The 20515-nt window shown below is 44.8% G+C and overlaps 1 protein-coding gene across 3 annotated transcripts in view; it reads left to right on the plus strand.

Moving 5' to 3' along the window:
- LOC144763429 (serine/arginine-rich splicing factor 7-like) overlaps nt 1-20515 on the plus strand; it is a 277744-nt gene that overhangs the window by 72754 nt on the left and 184475 nt on the right. Inside the window, exons 2-5 of one of the 3 annotated variants that reach the window (XM_078649017.1) lie at nt 5574-5754; nt 6015-6194; nt 11058-11132; nt 11966-12073. In XM_078649017.1, coding sequence (XP_078505143.1) covers nt 5574-5754; nt 6015-6194; nt 11058-11132; nt 11966-12073 — 544 coding nt within the window. Of the gene's footprint in view, nt 1-5573; nt 5755-6011; nt 6195-11057; nt 11133-11965; nt 12074-20515 lie in introns of all 3 variants that reach the window. The other 2 variants (XM_078649016.1, XM_078649018.1) reach the window with 2 other exon arrangements.

The following is a 20515-nucleotide window of genomic DNA, read 5'->3' on the forward strand; positions in this document are numbered from 1 at the left end:
CACCTGTTACAAATGTCCCCTCAGCTCAGATGCCAGTAGCATTGCTAACATCTTCAGCACATGCTAAATGATTATTACAGGCGTTTTCCACCGTCGGAGTCAGCAGACTCGGTGCCTCCTACACCTGTGGTGCAAACGCCAATATCTGACTTAAAACCTCCAAAATCTCCCCTACCTGTAGTGTCCCATCAGCCTGAAGAACCACATTCTTCTGAAGATGAAGAGAGAGAAGAAGGGGAAGTCGATGACGGACCCATGATGTCGGAGTAGGACGATTATCAAGTCCACACACCTTCTCCTTCGCCTGCGGCTACTTCTGATGCACCTCCGGTTGACGTGGGAGGATTCCATCTTCTAATGGAGAGAGCTACAAAACGCTTTCATATTGACATGGAGGGTACACAACAAGAATGCTTCCTTTATGATTTCAAGGATCAGTCAAGGAGACAGGTTAAATCGATACCTATTATCGATTTCATTTGCAAAGAGGGGATTAAAGTCATGTCTACTCCTGCATCTATTCCTCCATTACTGCAGAGTATAGATAGAAAATATAAGGCTCCTGAAAAGTCCCCAGCTTGCCTTATAGGACACCCGAAATTGGATTCGGTGATCATACAGGCTGCGCAGAAGCGGGCCAGAAATCTTTCCTCTCCAATCGCAGCCCCACCGGATAGAGACGGCAGGCGTCTGGATGCAATTGGTAAACGTGTGTAAACAATGGCAGCAACCGCAGTCCGGGCTGGCAACTCATTGCCCATACTGGGCAGATATGACCGGCAAATGTGGTCTGACATCTCGCCATATGTCAACATGCTTCCAGAGCCCTCCAAGTCAGAGGCTTTGAAAATCCTGCAGGAAGGTGAACGGATCTCAGCGGAAATGATTGACTCTGCAGTTGATGTCGCTTCAACTGGTTTCAGGCAGTTGGCAGGAGCTGCTGTCTTGCGCATCCAAGGCTGGCTAAGAGCGATTTCGTTCCGCCAGGAGGTTCAAGCTAAGGTGTTAGACATACCTTACGACGGAGAGTTTTTGTTTGGCCCGCATATTGAGGAAGCCCTGCAAACAATCAGAAAGGATACGGAGACAGCTAGATCCCTGGGCACCTTACAATTTCGAAAGCCGCCCTTTCGAGGTGTGAGAGGACGTGGATCATCCTCTACTAGAGGAGGTTCTAGTCAGCAGTACTCCTACAGACAAGGGAATCAACGTTACCAAGGCCAGCGTTACCAGTCCTACGGTCAGCGCAACACTAATTATTCCCAAAACAAAAGAAAGCCTGCCTACTGTGGAAAGGATAAAAGACAATGAGTGTCATCACCTGCCACCGCTACTGCCGCAGTCTCACATAAAAATTGGAGGAAAAATCTAAAATTTCTACTCAAAATGGTCCTCAATAACATCGTACAGGTGGGTCCTGGACATTGTGGCCAAGGGCCATGCCCTCGAATTCGAAAAGTTTCCTCCAAATGTTCCCCCAAGAGGCCCACCTCCAGCTCATCTCAAGGAGTTGTTTTCCCAGATCAATTTGATGTTAAAGAAAGGAGCAATCGAAAAGGTTCCTCAGGGTCAAAGAGAAGCAGGATTCTACTCCAGATTCTTTCTGATAAAGAAGAAGACTGGAGAATGGCGTCCAATTCTGGATCTCCGTGCTCTAAACAAGTATTTGAGAAAGCTGACGCTCCGGATGTTGTCACTCCAAGAAATACTGCATCTTCTTTCGTCGGGAGAATACATGGCAACCTTGGATCTCCACGATGCATATTTCCACATCCCCATTTTACCTCGGCACAGGAAATTCCTACGGTTCAGAGTGGCTGGCAGGGATTATCAGTTCAAGGTCCTTCCCTTTGGGCTACGCTCAGCACCCAGGGTGTTCACGAAGGTCCTGGCCCCAGTAGCAGCACACCTCCGGCTGGAGGGAATACAAATATTTCCATACTTAGACGACTGCCTTATCAAGGCGAGTTCTTACACAAACACAGACAACCATATCCAGCGGTGTCTGTGTCTCTTCCAGTCACTGGGTCTCTCCGTCAATTTCAACAAGTCACAACTAAACCATCCCAAAGACAAGCTTTCTTGGGAGCAACCCTAGACACACAGCTGGTCCAAGCTTTCGTGTCGGACGAGAGGCAAAACAGGATACAAGACATGGCTCGGAGTTTACTCTCAAGAAAGTCAGTTTCAGTCCGACTATTCAAGTCTTTTCTGGGGATGGTCTCTTCTTGCATTCCTTTGATACCGAATTGCCGTCTCAGGATGAGGCCTCTTCAAGAAGAACTCAGCCTGCAATGGCTGCAGGTCTCCGGCTCATTCGAGGATCTCATCTGGATCACCCCTCGCATCCGAAGTGCTCTTCTCTGGTGGATTCAGAGAAAGAATTTACAACAGGGTTGCGCGTTCCTCCAAGACGCACCAAACTTTACAATCACCACGGATGCATCCCTCGAAGGTTGGGGAGCACACCTTCAAGGGCTGACGATCAGCCGGAAATGGACTCCTCAACAGAAACCTGGCACATCAATCTGTTGGAGCTAAGAGCCATCTTCCTAGCCCTCAAGTCTTTTCGTGCAATCATCCAAGGGGCCACAGTATTGGTTCGCACAGACAATACTACCAGCATGCACTATTTGAACAAACAGGGAGGAACAAGATAGGCTCTTTTGTCTCCGGAAGCCCAAGAAATATGGGCATGGGCAATACGACACAGAATCAATCTTTTGTCGGTCCATGTACCGGGAACGGCGAACGTTCTTGCGGACACTCTCAGCAGGACAAAGGTGTCCACCCACGAATGGGAACTTCACCAACCAACGGTGGATCGGATTTTTCAGCAGTGGGGTCATCCAGATCTAGACCTTTTTGCGACCAAGGAGAACAGCAAATGCTGGTTCTTTGCAAGTTGGCATCCCCACAAGGACTCTCAGGGGAATGCGTTTTTGATCAACTGGTATCAAATATATGCTTACGCCTTTCCTCCGATACCGTTGGTTCCCAGGGTTCTTTGGAAGATGAAGAAAGAACCGTGTCGCCTGATTCTTATTGCCCCCAGATGGCCTCGCCAATACTGGTTCATCGAGCTCCTTCTCCTATCGGAGTGCGAACCAATACAGTTTCGACTCATTCCGAACCTCCTCTCCATCCAGGATGGTCAGATTTATCACCCGGACCCGACATCTCTGAAATTAGCAGCTTGGCGCCTGAGCACTTTGAATTCGCCCACCTGAATATCCCTGCAGATTGCAAGGAGGTGCTAGCCAAAGCTAGAGCACCTGCTACAATAAAAACATACAGACTTAAATGGAAGAGATTCTGTATCTGGTGCCATTCAGCTGGAATTCATCCTTTTCTGGCCAAGCCAAGCAGATATTACCTTTTTTCTTACATCTGGCAGAATCAGGATTATCTCATGCAACTCTAAAGGTTTTCCTAGCAGCCATTTCAAGGTACCACCAAGATGGGTCCACTTCACTCTTTTCTTCAAGAATAATACAACAATTCTTCAAAGGGATTTTCAGAATGTTCCCTCTTGTTCGTCGTCTACCGCCATCGTGGTATCTCAACGTAGTGTTAGCGCAGCTCATGCGCCATCCTTTTGAACCAATTCACAGAGTGGATTTGAAATTTCTTACATGGAAGGTGTCACTTTTGTTGGCTTTAACTTCATCTAGGAGAGTCAGTGATGTCCAGGCTTTCACGGTCCATCCACCTTTCCTGCAGTTCACGTCCGATTCAGTAGTGCTCCGCACAAACCCAAGATTCATACCTAAAGTGCCTTCGGACTTTCACCTGAATGAGCCAGTCATCTTAAAGACATTCTTTCCTAACCCGCAATCCCCTGCAGAAAGGGCATTGCATACACTAGACATGTGTTTAAAATTTTACTTACAAAGGACTTCTACAATACGCAAATCGGATCAATTGTTTGTTGCCTATGGAAAAATTCGTCAAGGTCAAGCAGTGTCAAAACCAACAATAGCAAGATGGATCTCTGCAGCTATTGACTTTTGTCATACACAAGCAGGAAGACCTTTGCAGACAACACCAAGGGCTCACTCTACGAGAGCCATGTCTTCCTCGACTGCTCTTTTCGCTGGAGTTCCTCTTCAGCACATCTGCAGAGCAGCAACCTGGGCCAGCAGGCATACTTTCACCAAACACTATTGTTTGGATGCAGCCAGCGAGACTGATGCTTCTCTGGGTCAAGCAGTTCTGCGTAATCTTTTTAAATAAGGTGAGCCTCTGTTTCCCTCCTTTTTACTGCTTTTCAGACGCTTGTTCATGCTTATTACTATGTACATGCTTACGTAACTGCATTTTTTGATGCTTTTAGAAATGTGATATTTCTATTATATGATTATGTATTTTTCATATATATATATACAGGCTTATGCTACTAACAGCGTCTTCCAAGCACGGATATATACTGCTATCTACTGTGATTCAGTACAAAAGGGGGGGTGATGGACGGAGCATCTGAACCAATCAAACACTCACACCCAGTCAAAAGATCTGGGTTTAATCCATCACCTTTCTTTAGCCCACTCTGCCACCCCAGTTCAGACATAGCTATATGCAAATCAGTCTGACCCTATGCCTCATTGGAACAGTCCAGCCCGAACTGCCAAGCCATGCCTTCCCTGGACCGGAAACAAGCTTCCGAGGACCGGTTACTGTGATTCAGGCATATGAATCTATGAAAGACACCCCAATACTGGAGAAGAACAATAGTTACTTACCTGTAATCTGTGGTTCTCCAGTATTGGTGTCTTTCATAGATTCACATGCAACCCGCCCACCTCCCCGCAGAGGCTCTTAGGTTACTTTGGTTTACAGCATATCTCCTGTGCGAGAAAATATGAGAGCCTGAGCCTCTGAGGAGAACCTTCTGGTGGGAGCTGACTCCTGATTGGCTGTAGTTTGGGCTATACAAAATGACTAGGATAGTCATGAGTGTGGAAGTTTTTTCTCCTGTAGCTTGTGCTACCTTACTTCCTGGTTGGTTACTACCAAGTTTTCTATGTTATTATGGCATATTATTGCTTTTTTATGTACCGTGGGACTCCCACTCCGACGACGGGGAATGATTCAGGCATGTGAATCTATGAAAGACACCAATACTGGAGAACCACAGATTATAGGTAAGTAACTATTGTTCTTACTTCTCAACGGACGCACACCCGTCTGATCCTGTTTATATGGAACACTTATTGAGGTGGCACATTTCTTTCAATAACATGTTTTTGGCACCTTGTGCTTTTGTTTAATCGTCTAAAAAATTTACTTATTTTAAAAAAGCGTACACGGATTCTGACTGTTTGCTAGTGGTCGCCGCCAAGACCGGCTGCTACTACAATGCGGGCAGAGAGGAAGGTCTGGTCTGATGGTGTCTTTCATAAAGTGAAGTAATGGATGCCCCCCACAACAATTGCAAATGCAGCCAATTGTACTGCAGCTCAAAAGTGAAGCACTGTGGTTTTTTTTTTGCGTCTTGTCACCAGGCTGCACTTGACATCAGAGGCAAATGTCCCTTGACTGATGATTTACAGACTTTTTTTTTTTTTTAACAGAGACCAAGGTGTATGTTGGTAACCTTTCAACTGGAGCAGGGAAAGGCGAGTTGGAACGTGCCTTTAGTTACTATGGGCCTTTGAGGACTGTATGGATAGCAAGAAATCCTCCTGGATTTGCTTTTGTGGAATTTGAAGATCCAAGAGATGCAGAAGATGCTGTTCGTGGTTTGGATGGAAAGTAAGTTTACAGTCTGAGGTGTGTTATCAGTGTGTTTCTGTTAAATATTGGTGCTCGTTTTGCAACACGTGGAATCTTTAGTCTCAGACCCACACAGTATTTTTGCAGCTGTCCGACGTTGTTTTCGTTTATAGATATGTTCTTTATGTTTTGAAATGACTTTATCTTCCTATTTTGACTGCGTTTTTTGTGTGCACTGCTTGGTATGTTGTAAAACATCTTTTGCGTGTAGAATGACGTGTGGTCTTCTATTACTGTAGTGTGATCTGTGGCTCAAGAATACGGGTCGAACTTTCGACTGGTATGCCCCGTCGCTCTCGATATGATCATCCCCCTCCAAGACGGCCCTTTGATCCTGCTGACAGGTGCTATGAATGTGGAGAAAAAGGCCACTATGCCTATGACTGCCATCGTTACAGTACCCGCCATAGAAGGAGCAGGTATGGTTTACATATAGATTTATTTTAAGGTTAAGCTTTTTAAGATATGTGGTCATGTGCTAGTTTTTTTTTTTTTAATGGTGAGAGTCTTAGTATGATATTTGACTTTCAAGAAGGGGATATACTAATTAATGTGGCATCGTTTATTACTTTAAATTTAAGGTAGCACAATAACAGCACACATACTCGTGCTGCCATGGTTATTAATGTCTTGTCAACCTCCACTCACTACCCCTTTTGTCCAAACAGAATTAGGAAAACGGCCATGTTCCTTTTTTATTCACATTCAGCTGTCATTTGCTGAATTCTTTTATCTCTAATGCTTCATTTGAAAGAACTTTTTGGTTTGTTTCTGAGTATCAGCCATATGTGTGTTCCTCATTTCCTAACTCTTGCAACTTTTTCCCCAGTGTATGCTTTAATTACGCACCTGCGGTTTTATATGTTGAACTTTGCCTAACCACTTTTTGCCAGTTAGTCTATAACATACATCCGTTAGTGGGGAATCCTTTGTAGACTAAATGTTCAGGTTCTTTCAGTAGGGGAGTTATTTATTTTCTAAAGCTGATTTCCCAGCCACCCCTTTTTTTTGTTGCCCTCGTATTGTTACCCTTGCATGCCGCACAAGCTCATTAATTCTCTGCCAAGTCCATTATTTTTTCTCCATGTGCAACTCTCCTCTTCACAGCCCCCGCTCCACTGACGTTGGATTCCATTAGGCATTGTATCTTTGTACATCAACCCAACTATTAATTTCTGCAGATCAGCATTTCAGTCCAAGTCTCTGCTACTTGTGGCCATTTACTCTGCGAAATGTTATGTACAGCCTACAGCCAAAATTCCCCTTCCTTGTCCCCCACATACCTGACCTATCAGTAATTCTCTGTATGCCAGAGGTTCCAGAGACCAGGAAAAGCACTTAGTGATATTTAATACCTTGTTGTGTGCCAGGTATGCTGGGACGTTCACCCGCTTTGTGAGTATAGATGTGTAATCCACAGGCTTCATAGTGCTTTTTCTCGTCTCTGTGATGTAGGGAGGGGGTGTTTCATTTATTTATGTATTTTTTGTGTGGAATGGTAGTTCCTCTTTAAACAGTCTTTATGCATGTTGCAGTGCTTTTTTTGTCCCATGGTTAACCACATCTCTGGGTAGGTAAGGGTGTGCTTTGAAACACAGACGAGGCAGAGGTCTATCTAGCACACAGCTTTCCAAACTTTTCAAGTTGGGGACACACTTTTTGGAGATGCATCATTTTGGGACACAGTAAGGCAGTGTAGTGAGTGGGTGTAGCGTAGCGAGCCCGAAACACCTAAGAGGAGTTCGGGGGGTTCTCACTCACTCTGTTTGTCTCCCTTTCTCTCTCTCTAACTGTCTCCCTCCATCTGTCTCCCTCCGTCTGTCTCCCTCTTTCTCCCTGTCTGTCTACCTCCCTCTGTCTCTCTGTCTGTCTCGCTCCCTCTGTCTACCTCCCTCTGTCGCCCTCCTCCCTCTGTCTGTCTCCCTCCCTCTGTCTCCCTCCCTCTGTCTCCCTCCCTCTGTCTCCCTCCTTCTGTCTCCCTCCCTCTGTCTCCCTCCCCCTGTCTCCCTCCCTCTGTCTCCCTCCCTCTGTCTCCCGCTCTCTGTCTCCCGCTCTCTGTCTCCCTCTGTTTCCGTCCCTCTGTCTCCCTCCCTCTGTCTCGGTTCCTCTGTCTGTCTCCCTCCCTCTCCCTCCCTCTCCCTCCCTCCCTCCCTCTGTCTCCCTCCCTCTGTCTCCCTCCCTCTGTCTCCCTCCCCCTGTTTGTCTCTTTCTCCCTGTCTGTCTCTCTCTCCTTCCCTCTGTCTCCCACTGACTGTCTCTCCCTGACTGTCTCCCTCTGCCTGTCTCCCTCTGCCTCCCTCCCTATGTCTCCCTCCCTCTCCCTCCCTCTGTCACCCTGTCTGTCTCTCTGTCTCTCTCCCTCTGTCTCCCTCTCTGTCTCCCTCTCCCTCTCTGTCTGTCTCAGTCTCTGCCTGTCCCTGTCTCTGCCTCTGTCTGTCTGTCCCTGTCTGTTCCTGTCTCCCTCCCTCTGTCTCCTTCTCCTTCTCCATCTCTATCTGTCTTTGCCTCTGTCTGTCTGCCCCTGTCCCTGTCTCTGCCTCTATTTGTCTCTGTCTCTCATTCTGTCCCTGTCTCCCTCCCTCTGTCTCCTTCTCCGTCTCTGTCTGTCTCTGTCTGCCCCTGTCCCTGTCTCTGCCTCTATTTGTCTTCATCTGTCCCTGTCTCTGTCTGTCTCTCTCTGTCTGTCCCTGTCTCTCTCTGTCTGTCCCTGTCTGTCTCTCTCTGTCTGTCTCTGTCTCCCTTCCTCTCTCGCTGTCTCCCTCCCTCTCTCGCTGTCTCCCTCCCTCTCTATCTCAGTCTCTCTCTATCTCCCTCTCTCTCTATCTCCCTCCCTCTCTCTCTCCCTCCCTCTCTCTCCCTCCCTCTGTCTCACTCACTCTCTCTGTCTCCCTCCCTCTCTGTCTCTCTCCCTCTCTGTCTCCCTCTCTCTCCGTCTCCCTCTCTCTGTCTCCCTCCCTCTCGTCTCCCTCCCTCTCGTCTGTCTCCCTCTCATCTTCCTCCCTCTCGTCTCCCTCCCTCTCGTCTGTATCCCTCTCGTCTGTCTCCCTCCCTCTTTCCCCCTCCCTGTCTCCCTCCCTATCATCCCACCCTCTGTCTCCCGCCTCCTTTGTCTCCCTTCCTCTCTCACTGTCTCCCTACTTCTCTCTCCCTCTCTCTCCCTCACTCACTCTGTCTCCCTCTCTCTCTGTCTACCTCTCTATGTCTCCCTTCCTCTCCCTCTGTCTCCTTTCGTCTGCCTGTCACCCTCTTTACCTCACTCCAGCTTACAGGGCACACACACAGCCGCACCCGAGTATTTCGCAGGTTTTTAAAAGACCATTTACTTGTTAACAGGGCCAGACTGGCAGTATGGAATGCTGCTGAGCTGGGGGGTGATTTCGTTCATGGAGACCTGCGTGCGCTAAACGAAATTCGTTTTGCATTAATTATTTCGAAGCACACGTAGGTCTCCATGAACAAAATCAGCCCCCACCGCAGTGAAATCAGCCCCCAGCTCGGCAGCATTCCAAACTGCCCGGTAGTCAGTCCGGCCCTGCTTGTTAATGGGACTTTGTTGTGATTCGCCGGCCCCCAAAGAGCAGAGTGTCTCGGAGTCCGCGCTGCTGCAGCAGACTCCGAGACACTCTTTCAAAAGAATGCCTCTTAATTGCTAAGTGCCCTTAAAATGCCGGTGGTGTCATCCCGTGACACACCCACCACTTGCAGGGGACACAGTACTGTGTCGGGACACACAGTTTGGAAAGCTCTGATCTAGCAGATCCATTCTGTAACTTGGTTGGTATACTGGAAGAGAAATGGGATTGTGGCTGAATTTCACCCCCTCACAAACTGGCTTTTTTCTTTTTGCAAATGTCTTTTGCGGTAGACTGAGAATATAGAGGTTTGTGTCCTGAAAATGGTCTCTGTGCCAGATTTTTCTTTACCAGATTTTCTATTAAGAATGTATGGAAATATGTTTGTAGTTATTTTGTCAACTTCTAGCAGCAACATTCTCTCTACTGCATAGTGCACTGTGGAGGCTTAATCTAAAAAACAACTGTAGGCAAGTCCAGGGAATTTAAAATTACAGCATTTGGGGAAATGTAAGGAAGTATTTTATTTCATGTGGCCAAAATGTAACTTGTTTTAACTGTTTTTGGTGTATTATACATTTTGTTTTTGGTTTTATTTTATACTTGCTTAAATATTAATAATTACCTGATCAAAACCTTTCAGGTTTCTTCGCTTGAGTCAGTCAACTTGATTCAGAATGTCGCAAGCCTTAAGATTTCATGCTGAGGCGCCTTGCAAATCCGACCATTAAGATTCTGCTATACCTTGGGGTGATCAGCATGAGCCCAGATCCCTCGAGCCTTCTACATGTAGCTTCACCTTTAAGATTCATTAGAGGCCAGAAAAATTGGGACTGTGACCACCATTACGCATTAAATTTGGCTTTCAATTGATCCCCCCTACGGTTTAGAAAGAGGAACACCAGATTGACCACATTCCCACCTAGAAAAATCTTCCTGCGTCGATCAAGTCTCACCCGATTTCATTTGGCTGTCAGTATGATCGTCTGATCGTCGCTAGATTGAAGAAAACATCTACAATAGACGCAGCGATCGACTGATAGATCCTTCTAGATCTCCTAGACCTTGAACCAAAGAGGGTCGACCTGCAAACTTGCAAGGTTTATTTTAACTACAAATTACAAGTGTTTTATTTTTTGTATGACATGTGCATTTTGTGTTAACCGGTCTTGTGTTTTGTTTTTTTACATATTTCCAAGTCAGGTGTTTTAGAAAATCATAGCTAATAAACCCAGTTGACTTCCATCTGGGAACCTTTTTATAGATATGAGAAATATAGTTGCTTGCATCTTAATGAAAATCTTGATTGCAAGTGTCTTAACAAATTGCCAGTGCTAGATATAGCAGTTAATGTTGGCTATAATACGTATTTTAAACTTTCTTAATTTTTAGTTTGATAAGATGCATCTTGTTTTCATAAAGGGTCATGGTAAAAACGACCCTGAGTATTATTTTTTCAGTTTTATTGCATTGATTTGGTTTGTCAATTGTAGACATAGTTGCTTGTTAGGGATACGAAATACTTCAGCAAATGTTTCCTTGTCTGTTTGACAGTGTCTTTCATTCAAGGTAGTGGGTGATTATGTCCTGTCTATTCGCACTGGACATAATTTACAGTTAAATGAGCATCAGATTTATGAGTGGTACTAAATGATGATAAAAGCGTTCAATGCTATTGTGACCCAGCTTTTTCCAAACTTAACACATCAGGTCTAGGTCACGATCACGTTCAAGACCAAGAGGAAGAAGATATTCTCGTTCACGCAGCAGGAGCCGTGGAAGGAGGTGAGTTTCCGTACTGATGTCTGCCGTCAACCTCATTTCATAGTTCAAAGTGTTGTCTGTCATATTTCATAGAGCAACTTTGCAGATCTTATTAATATATTTGCCAGTATTTATTTACAGATTGTTATATGGCTGGGAATATAAATTTTTTCCTCTTTGCAAATACCGTATGATACTAATGGGGCTGCTGTTTTAAAACCCAAGCAGCATCATTTCCCCTCCCTAAAAAGACATTGTCTTATTCACATAGCCCCATTGTGGAATTTGGTTCTTGTAGGGTTATTCCTATTTGCTGTAGATGCCTATCTTTTTTGAGGATCACAAAGAATCACATGAATATTCGAGAGTCGCTTATTTACAAGAGTAAGTAAGTCACTGTGTATAGTTTTCACCAGGTGATAGACATTCATTACCAGCAAATGCAAATTTGCACTAAAGTTTATTCTTCTCTTTAACATGCAAATACTTTTTCTTGAATGAACATTTCAGTTTAAGTTCCACCTTTAAGTAGGAAGGTTACCACTCAAGAAAGATACTCCTTCTTTTTTCTTCAATAAAATGTGTTTTAATGAAAACTGTAACGCAATGAAATATAACATAAGCTTGACTTCTCCGACTGGTGTTCCTATTTTTAGTAGTAAGAAGTTATGGGCACTGTTTTTAATTGATTTTGTAAATGTTTCTCCTGAAATAGGTTTGTCGGAAGAAGCATAAACTGATGTCCTAATTGCACAAAGCTGTCCTTTGTATTTTTTCAGAAGTTTCTTTTTCTTTGTTTTTTGCTGTCAATTTCATTCTTGTAGATGCATACTGTTTTTTTTTCTTCTACCTAGAACACGGTCTCTCTCTCGCAGGTCCAGATCTGTATCGCTTCGCTGGTCAAGATATTCACGCAGGTCTAGATCTTATTCTCAAAGATCTGGGTCAATCAAAAGGTCAAGGTAGGGCATAATAATACTTAATGTTAAACCAAAGACATAGCTTTGAGTCTGAATTGCTTCATAGCTTTCTTTTTACGTTAGGATAGGGAGCTCCTCCCATTCTGTTCATATGGGGCATTATTAACGGTAGATGTTTCAGAATGGAAGCTTCTTGAAAATATTATAAAGACCTTGCTTGAGATTCTACTCAGTTTATAAATTAAAGAAGACTGGTCCAACTTTCCTATACACAGTCGTTTTGACGCATTAGCTAATCTTGAGGCAGTGGATTGACAGCAAACGATACCCATAAGGCAGTGTGACTTGTTGGGTATAGAGGAGTCCACCCTTAGTGTGGGGCAAAGGTTGCCTTCGTCCACTAATGATAACACCTATCATTATCGGCAGGATGGGACAACGGACGTGGGGGCTGTTATAAACATGGCATCGAATACGATAGCCTTGCCTATCTCACCCCCTACCATATAATCTGACCATATATCATCGACCTTCCTATACACAATCGTTTTGACGCATTAGCTAATCTTGAGGCAGTGGATTGACAGCAAGTGATAGCCATAAGGCAGTGTGACTTGTTGGGTATAGAGGAGTCCACCCTTAGTGTGGGGCAAAGGTTGCCTTTGTCCACTAATGATAACACCTATCATTATCGGCAGGATGGGACAACGGACGTGGGGGCTGTTATAAACATGGCATCGCATACGATAGCCTTGCCTATCTCACCCCCTACAATACAATCTGGCCATATATCATCGACCTGGGCTGAAGGAAGGGGGAAAAATCAATGCCTAGGTAGGGAAAACAACAGCCAGTTCCTGTTCTGGAACATGGCAGGTTCAAACTCTAAATTTACAAATACCTTGTGGTTTGATTTTATTAGTAGGTTTGAAATTTTTAGCCTGCAGGAGACCTGGACGGAAAAGCAGATTCTTATCATGGGCTATAAAACTTTTCACACGCCAACAGTCCCATCACTACATGGCAGAGCTAAAGGTGGATTATGTACATATGCCTGGAACCTTCAGAACATAGGGAAGATAGTTATAAATGTGTCAGATCAGTATTACCAGATTACCAGTATGCACATTGATAAAGAATTTTGTATTGTGTTAATGAATTTCTACAATAATGCGGCGCCTCAACTGTTTGAGGGGATCATGAGACGCGTGAGTGGGGAATTGCCCAACTTACAAGTTTGTTCATCCAAATAAGTCTGTATTATCTGGGGGGGGGCTTTGAATTCTTATACATGCCAACATGCTGACAAAGGGATTTATGGCATAGGTTGTGAAAAGGGCCCAAGCATCCCCCATTTCTCCCACACAAGGCAAGGAGATCTCCTAAATGACACTATGTTTGAACTCGACATGGGCTTTGCTGATAACTTATGTTTCCCTATGGTCCCCTTTCGTCCGACTTTTAACAGGTGTGGCACTTTCACAAAAATAGATTTTGTTCTAATTTCATGTAAATATTCCACCCACATTAAGGATTTTAGGACACACGAGATTGCATTAAGCAATCATTTTTCTATCACCATGCAAATGAAGGTGCATAACAATTTTAAAAAGACCGGTGGCAACTCTATATATTCCGCGGAAAACATTACCCTGAATAGACAAAATGGTTATGCACTTAAATGGGCAAAAGTGGAACCAGGGTCTTTCATTTTTTGTTGTAAAATCTTTTTATTGTTTTCAAACGCAAACAACACACATGAGAATGGCTGAGCATGTATACATACAACAAATTCTCGATATAGACCATGAGGGCTAAGGCGTTAATCCCCACTGCTCGGAAGGCTCAATTAAGAACCCATTTCAATGTCCTGGAGTCACCCCCCAAGGCAGTAACTATGGCAGTTATAGAATGCCATCACAGTTCAATACAGCTCCGTCATAATGCCCCATGCACCAGATTCATTCTCATTGCGGCCCCCAACTCCCCTACCCAGTAACCTCCCCCCCGCCGGCGCATCAGCTCTGAGATTGTACATGATCAAGTGTTAGATCCAGTCATCCATGGAGACCATACCATACCTGTCTTCAATTTACATCTTGAATAGGTATAGTGACTATTGAGGAGGTACAGGGACTCCCCATCGCGCATATCATCCCTTAAGGGGATACTATTCTCCTAGACCTCATCCCCGGTTAGGGCACTGATTTCTGATTCAGACTCTATATCCGCCCCCTTCAGTTCGATAACAAGGGCCTCCCACGCTCGCGCCCCCTCCAGTGCTTTGTGAACCACGGTCTTTCATGGGGAAAGTCGGGAAAGGATGTATTAAACAGCTCTCAATCTGATTGAATGAGAAGTCAATACATCAGGAAATCGTATTTTTTTGGGGATATCTCTAACTTTGTAAAAGATACCCTATAGGTGAAAGGAAGAAAGAACAGAAATACTAAACAAGGGTGGTTCGACAACAAGTGTACGAAGGCTCATACCACCCTTAAAAATGCACCCAACGCCAATGTGAAAGATCAAGAAAATATTAGAAAGGCAAGATATGATTACAAGAGGGTATTAAAGGCTGTCCATCACCACCCCTTGTTGTAAATTATTTTGTCCACCCTAAGCGTGGAAGGGTATACTCAGATGTGAGTCCCTTGCTCATTGCACCATCAGGATTCAAGCAAGCCGGGCCGAAGTCGGCTGAAATGCCAGAAACCGGTCCCCGGAAGCTTGTTTCCTTCCCAGTGTAAGAATTGGCTTTTGTAGTCTGGTCTGCCCTGTTCCCATGATGCACTGGGCCAGGGACAGACTAATTTGCATACAGCCAGGTTCTGAAACTGGGATGGTGCAATGAGCTAAAAAACGGTGTTGGATCTAGCCCTGATCTCTTGACTGGGTGAGAGTATTCTGCTTAATTCAGAGACTCTGTCCATCACCACCCCTTGTTGTAAATTATTTTGTCCACCCTAAGCGTGGAAGGGTATACTCAGATGTGAGTCCCTTGCTCATTGCACCATCAGGATTCAAGCAAGCCGGGCCGAAGACGGCTGAAATGCCAGAAACCGGTCCCCGGAAGCTTGTTTCCTTCCCAGTGTAAGAATTGGCTTTTGTAGTCTGGTCTGCCCTGTTCCCATGATGCACTGGGCCAGGGACAGACTAATTTGCATACAGCCAGGTTCTGAAACTGGGATGGTGCAATGAGCTAAAAAACGGTGTTGGATCTAGCCCTGATCTCTTGACTGGGTGAGAGTATTCTGCTTAATTCAGAGACTCTGTCCATCACCACCCCTTGTTGTAAATTATTTTGTCCACCCTAAGCGTGGAAGGGTATACTCAGATGTGAGTCCCTTGCTCATTGCACCATCAGGATTCAAGCAAGCCGGGCCGAAGACGGCTGAAATGCCAGAAACCGGTCCCCGGAAGCTTGTTTCCTTCCCAGTGTAAGAATTGGCTTTTGTAGTCTGGTCTGCCCTGTTCCCATGATGCACTGGGCCAGGGACAGACTAATTTGCATACAGCCAGGTTCTGAAACTGGGATGGTGCAATGAGCTAAAAAACGGTGTTGGATCTAGCCCTGATCTCTTGACTGGGTGAGAGTATTCTGCTTAATTCAGAGACTCTGTCCATCACCACCCCTTGTTGTAAATTATTTTGTCCACCCTAAGCGTGGAAGGGTATACTCAGATGTGAGTCCCTTGCTCATTGCACCATCAGGATTCAAGCAAGCCGGGCCGAAGACGGCTGAAATGCCAGAAACCGGTCCCCGGAAGCTTGTTTCCTTCCCAGTGTAAGAATTGGCTTTTGTAGTCTGGTCTGCCCTGTTCCCATGATGCACTGGGCCAGGGACAGACTAATTTGCATACAGCCAGGTTCTGAAACTGGGATGGTGCAATGAGCTAAAAAACGGTGTTGGATCTAGCCCTGATCTCTTGACTGGGTGAGAGTATTCTGCTTAATTCAGAGACTCTGTCCATCACCACCCCTTGTTGTAAATTATTTTGTCCACCCTAAGCGTGGAAGGGTATACTCAGATGTGAGTCCCTTGCTCATTGCACCATCAGGATTCAAGCAAGCCGGGCCGAAGACGGCTGAAATGCCAGAAACCGGTCCCCGGAAGCTTGTTTCCTTCCCAGTGTAAGAATTGGCTTTTGTAGTCTGGTCTGCCCTGTTCCCATGATGCACTGGGCCAGGGACAGACTAATTTGCATACAGCCAGGTTCTGAAACTGGGATGGTGCAATGAGCTAAAAAACGGTGTTGGATCTAGCCCTGATCTCTTGACTGGGTGAGAGTATTCTGCTTAATTCAGAGACTCTGTCCATCACCACCCCTTGTTGTAAATTATTTTGTCCACCCTAAGCGTGGAAGGGTATACTCAGATGTGAGTCCCTTGCTCATTGCACCATCAGGATTCAAGCAAGCCGGGCCGAAGACGGCTGAAATGCCAGAAACTGGTCCCCGGAAGCTTGTTTCCTTCCCAGTGTAAGAATTGGCTTTTGTAGTCTGGTCTGCCCTGTTCCCATGATGCACTGGGCCAGGGACAGACTAATTTGCATACAGCCAGGTTCTGAAACTGGGATGGTGCAATGAGCTAAAAAACGGTGTTGGATCTAGCCCTGATCTCTTGACTGGGTGAGAGTATTCTGCTTAATTCAGAGACTCTGTCCATCACCACCCCTTGTTGTAAATTATTTTGTCCACCCTAAGCGTGGAAGGGTATACTCAGATGTGAGTCCCTTGCTCATTGCACCATCAGGATTCAAGCAAGCCGGGCCGAAGACGGCTGAAATGCCAGAAACCGGTCCCCGGAAGCTTGTTTCCTTCCCAGTGTAAGAATTGGCTTTTGTAGTCTGGTCTGCCCTGTTCCCATGATGCACTGGGCCAGGGACAGACTAATTTGCATACAGCCAGGTTCTGAAACTGGGATGGTGCAATGAGCTAAAAAACGGTGTTGGATCTAGCCCTGATCTCTTGACTGGGTGAGAGTATTCTGCTTAATTCAGAGACTCTGTCCATCACCACCCCTTGTTGTAAATTATTTTGTCCACCCTAAGCGTGGAAGGGTATACTCAGATGTGAGTCCCTTGCTCATTGCACCATCAGGATTCAAGCAAGCCGGGCCGAAGACGGCTGAAATGCCAGAAACCGGTCCCCGGAAGCTTGTTTCCTTCCCAGTGTAAGAATTGGCTTTTGTAGTCTGGTCTGCCCTGTTCCCATGATGCACTGGGCCAGGGACAGACTAATTTGCATACAGCCAGGTTCTGAAACTGGGATGGTGCAATGAGCTAAAAAACGGTGTTGGATCTAGCCCTGATCTCTTGACTGGGTGAGAGTATTCTGCTTAATTCAGAGATTCTGTCCATCACCACCCCTTGTTGTAAATCACCACCCCTTGTTGTAAATCATCCCCGGTTAGGGCACTGATTTCTGATTCAGACTCTATATCCGCCCCCTTCAGTTCGATAACAAGGGCCTCCCACGCTCGCGCCCCCTCCAGTGCTTTGTGAACCACGGTCTTTCATGGGGAAAGTCGGGAAAGGATGTATTAAACAGCTCTCAATCTGATTGAATGAGAAGTCAATACATCAGGAAATCGTATTTTTTTTGGGATATCTCTAACTTTGTAAAAGATACCCTATAGGTGAAAGGAAGAAAGAACAGAAATACTAAACAAGGGTGGTTCGACAACAAGTGTACGAAGGCTCATACCACCCTTAAAAATGCACCCAACGCCAATGTGAAAGATCAAGAAAATATTAGAAAGGCAAGATATGATTACAAGAGGGTATTAAAGGCAAGAAAGTCTGCCTTAAAAGAGGATGCTTGGCAGACCTTACACGACGCATCAGTTAGCCGCGATTCATCAGCCTTTTGGAAGGCTGTTAATGCCCCTTTCTTGGCTGAAATTGAAAATGCCACAATAGAGATAGCAATAACCGAACGTGAATGGATCGCACATTATTCAAAATTATACGGAAATTCAATCCAAGAAGAACAGGATAATTTGGCAATCGAGGTAGAAATTGCCTACCCTTTAATTTTTAGATACTTACCGTTACACTTTACCCTTAGTGAGGTAAATTCTGCTAATAATTCAATTCAGTGGGGGGGAAGGCTGCGGGGCCCAGTAGATCTTTTCAAATTTAATGTAGAATTCTGGGGCCCACTATTAATGCAGGTTTTCAATGCATGCTGCTCACAAGGCTTTCCACCGACCTGGTATGATCCATAATAGTGCCTATCTTCAAAGAAGGCGACAGGGCAAACCCAGCCTGTTAATGCCCAAAATCATTGCTGGACTCTACAGTTAAGATTGTGGGGCGAGTCCTGCTAGATAGGTTACAGCTATGGGTGGAAGAGAAGTCAATATTAAATGATCTTCAATATGGCTTCCGCACAAGCTTGGGCACAATAGAACAGGGCCTAAACTTAACACATTTTTATAGACAAATACACAAAGGCCAAAAGGGAAAATCTATACCTTACATTTGCCGACTTAACAGCGGCATTTGATTGTGTCATCCACAAGAAGCTTTGGACAGTTTTAGAGGAAATGGGGGCAGATGCTGTAATAGTCACTTTTTTAAGGCAGCTATAGCTAGGGGCAAGGGCCAGGGTTTGGTATGGAAGGGGGGCGAGTGCTCTAAGCACTCGAAAGTGATGAGGGGTGTAAGACAAGGGTGCATTTTAGCCCTGTTTCTCTTCTGAATAATATATAAACAACCTAAATACCATTCTGGTCAAGGAGTGCAAGGATTTACCAGCTGCATCGACCCAACCCATCCCAGCATTCATGTACGCGGATGATGCGGCCCTCATGGCCCGCACTCCGATTGCACTGCAGAATGTAGTCAATACGTTTATCAATTTTATGTCAGGTTTGGGGCTTACTGTTAACTGTTCGAAAACCTTTACAATGAACCATGGGAATGGACTAAAAAAGAAGACTAAAACCCTTTTTATACATTCCAAGCCAATTGATAGAGTAATAACCTTTTCCTATCTAGGAATTTTATTTGATCATTCAGGTTCCTGGTCCCAGGCGATTAGGGCCAGAAGACTTTTATTTATGATATCACTGATGGCTCTGCTAAATTTTAGCAGAAAACTAGGCAGATGCTCCCCTTCTGAAATGCTACAGATTTATAGAGCAGAAAGCGTGGCTATTTCCACTTATGGAGCTGGAATATGGGGTTATGCAGGGGTAAATATACTGCAAACTGCTGAAAACAAATTTCTCAGGTCGCCCCTGGCTGTTCCAGGCAGCACATCAAATAATGTATGCCACCAAGAACTGGGTATGCCCTACCTGGAGGACTTAATTAAGATCCAACCAATCCTCCTGTGGCACAAAGTCTGGACCTCAGAGGAGACGGTTTTCAACCGTTAAATACTAACAGATGCCTTGGCGATGGATGGAGTAAGTTGGATAAGATGGCTAGAATACGTAAGAATTTTTCTGACTAAATTAGGCCGTCCTGAATACTATAATGATCCACAAACATTGAGTACCGTGTCCAGGAAAGATCTCAAGCAAGTTGTATACATCATCTGGACGAAATTAGAAACACTTTAGAACTAAAGAAGTCTACAGTTCAAACCTATCATATGACCCAAACAACTACTGCCATACAATCGTATATCGTACTAACAACTAACGATTATGATAGGTTTCTGTTAACCCGGTTTAGACTGAACATTTTACACAGATCCTTAAGTTTTCCTACACCAAATGATTGGTCAAGAGTTTTAAGCAAATGTTCATAGGATGATGTCTCGACCCAATCGACAATACACATAATGTTTTTCTGCAAATTTTATTCAAACCCAAGAAGAATGTGGATTATTCCAACATTAAAAAGATTGGGTTTGAGACAATGCCACTTAGCTATTCGCTTTCTGCAATTGCTAGATAATGTATTTATTATTGCTTCTGTAACTGTATTTTTAAAACATGTTTTTAAATACCGTAAATCTATTTTGTCATGATTTTTATAATATTTTAACGAAATAAGAAATTGGAATTTTATATTTGTTTCGATATACATGAACGTTTATGGTCCACCTTGTCAGTTACCGAATAAAGAAATTTGAATTGAATTGAAGTTTTGCTTTGAAGAAGTTTTCTCAAGGCACAAGGTACAGTGCCATCTATTTGTTGGTAATGTGCATGGGCATCTTCTCCGTTGTTAAAAAAATTTCCCCGCTGTTGGTTTCGGACATGTGCGATGGAGCTCTGGATCAACACAACTGCAGTGATTTCTCCGGGTGACTTTGGCTCTCCAGTTAGGGCTTTTCCATTCAAGGAACCCCTTTTTGCTTTCTCCATGGCAAGCTTGTCTTTCCTGTGATGGAACGACACTGTTCTAGGTGCTGTGCCAAGTACTCCTAGACCAATCTCCACCAGGTCTGTAATCTGTTCCTACATCCCGAACTTGACAAAACCTCCTGCGACGCCTGCTGCTCCTTACGTTCGAAGAAGACT

The sequence above is a fragment of the Lissotriton helveticus genome, chromosome 6, assembly GCF_964261635.1.
Source record: "Lissotriton helveticus chromosome 6, aLisHel1.1, whole genome shotgun sequence".
Lineage (NCBI taxonomy): Eukaryota > Metazoa > Chordata > Amphibia > Caudata > Salamandridae > Lissotriton > Lissotriton helveticus.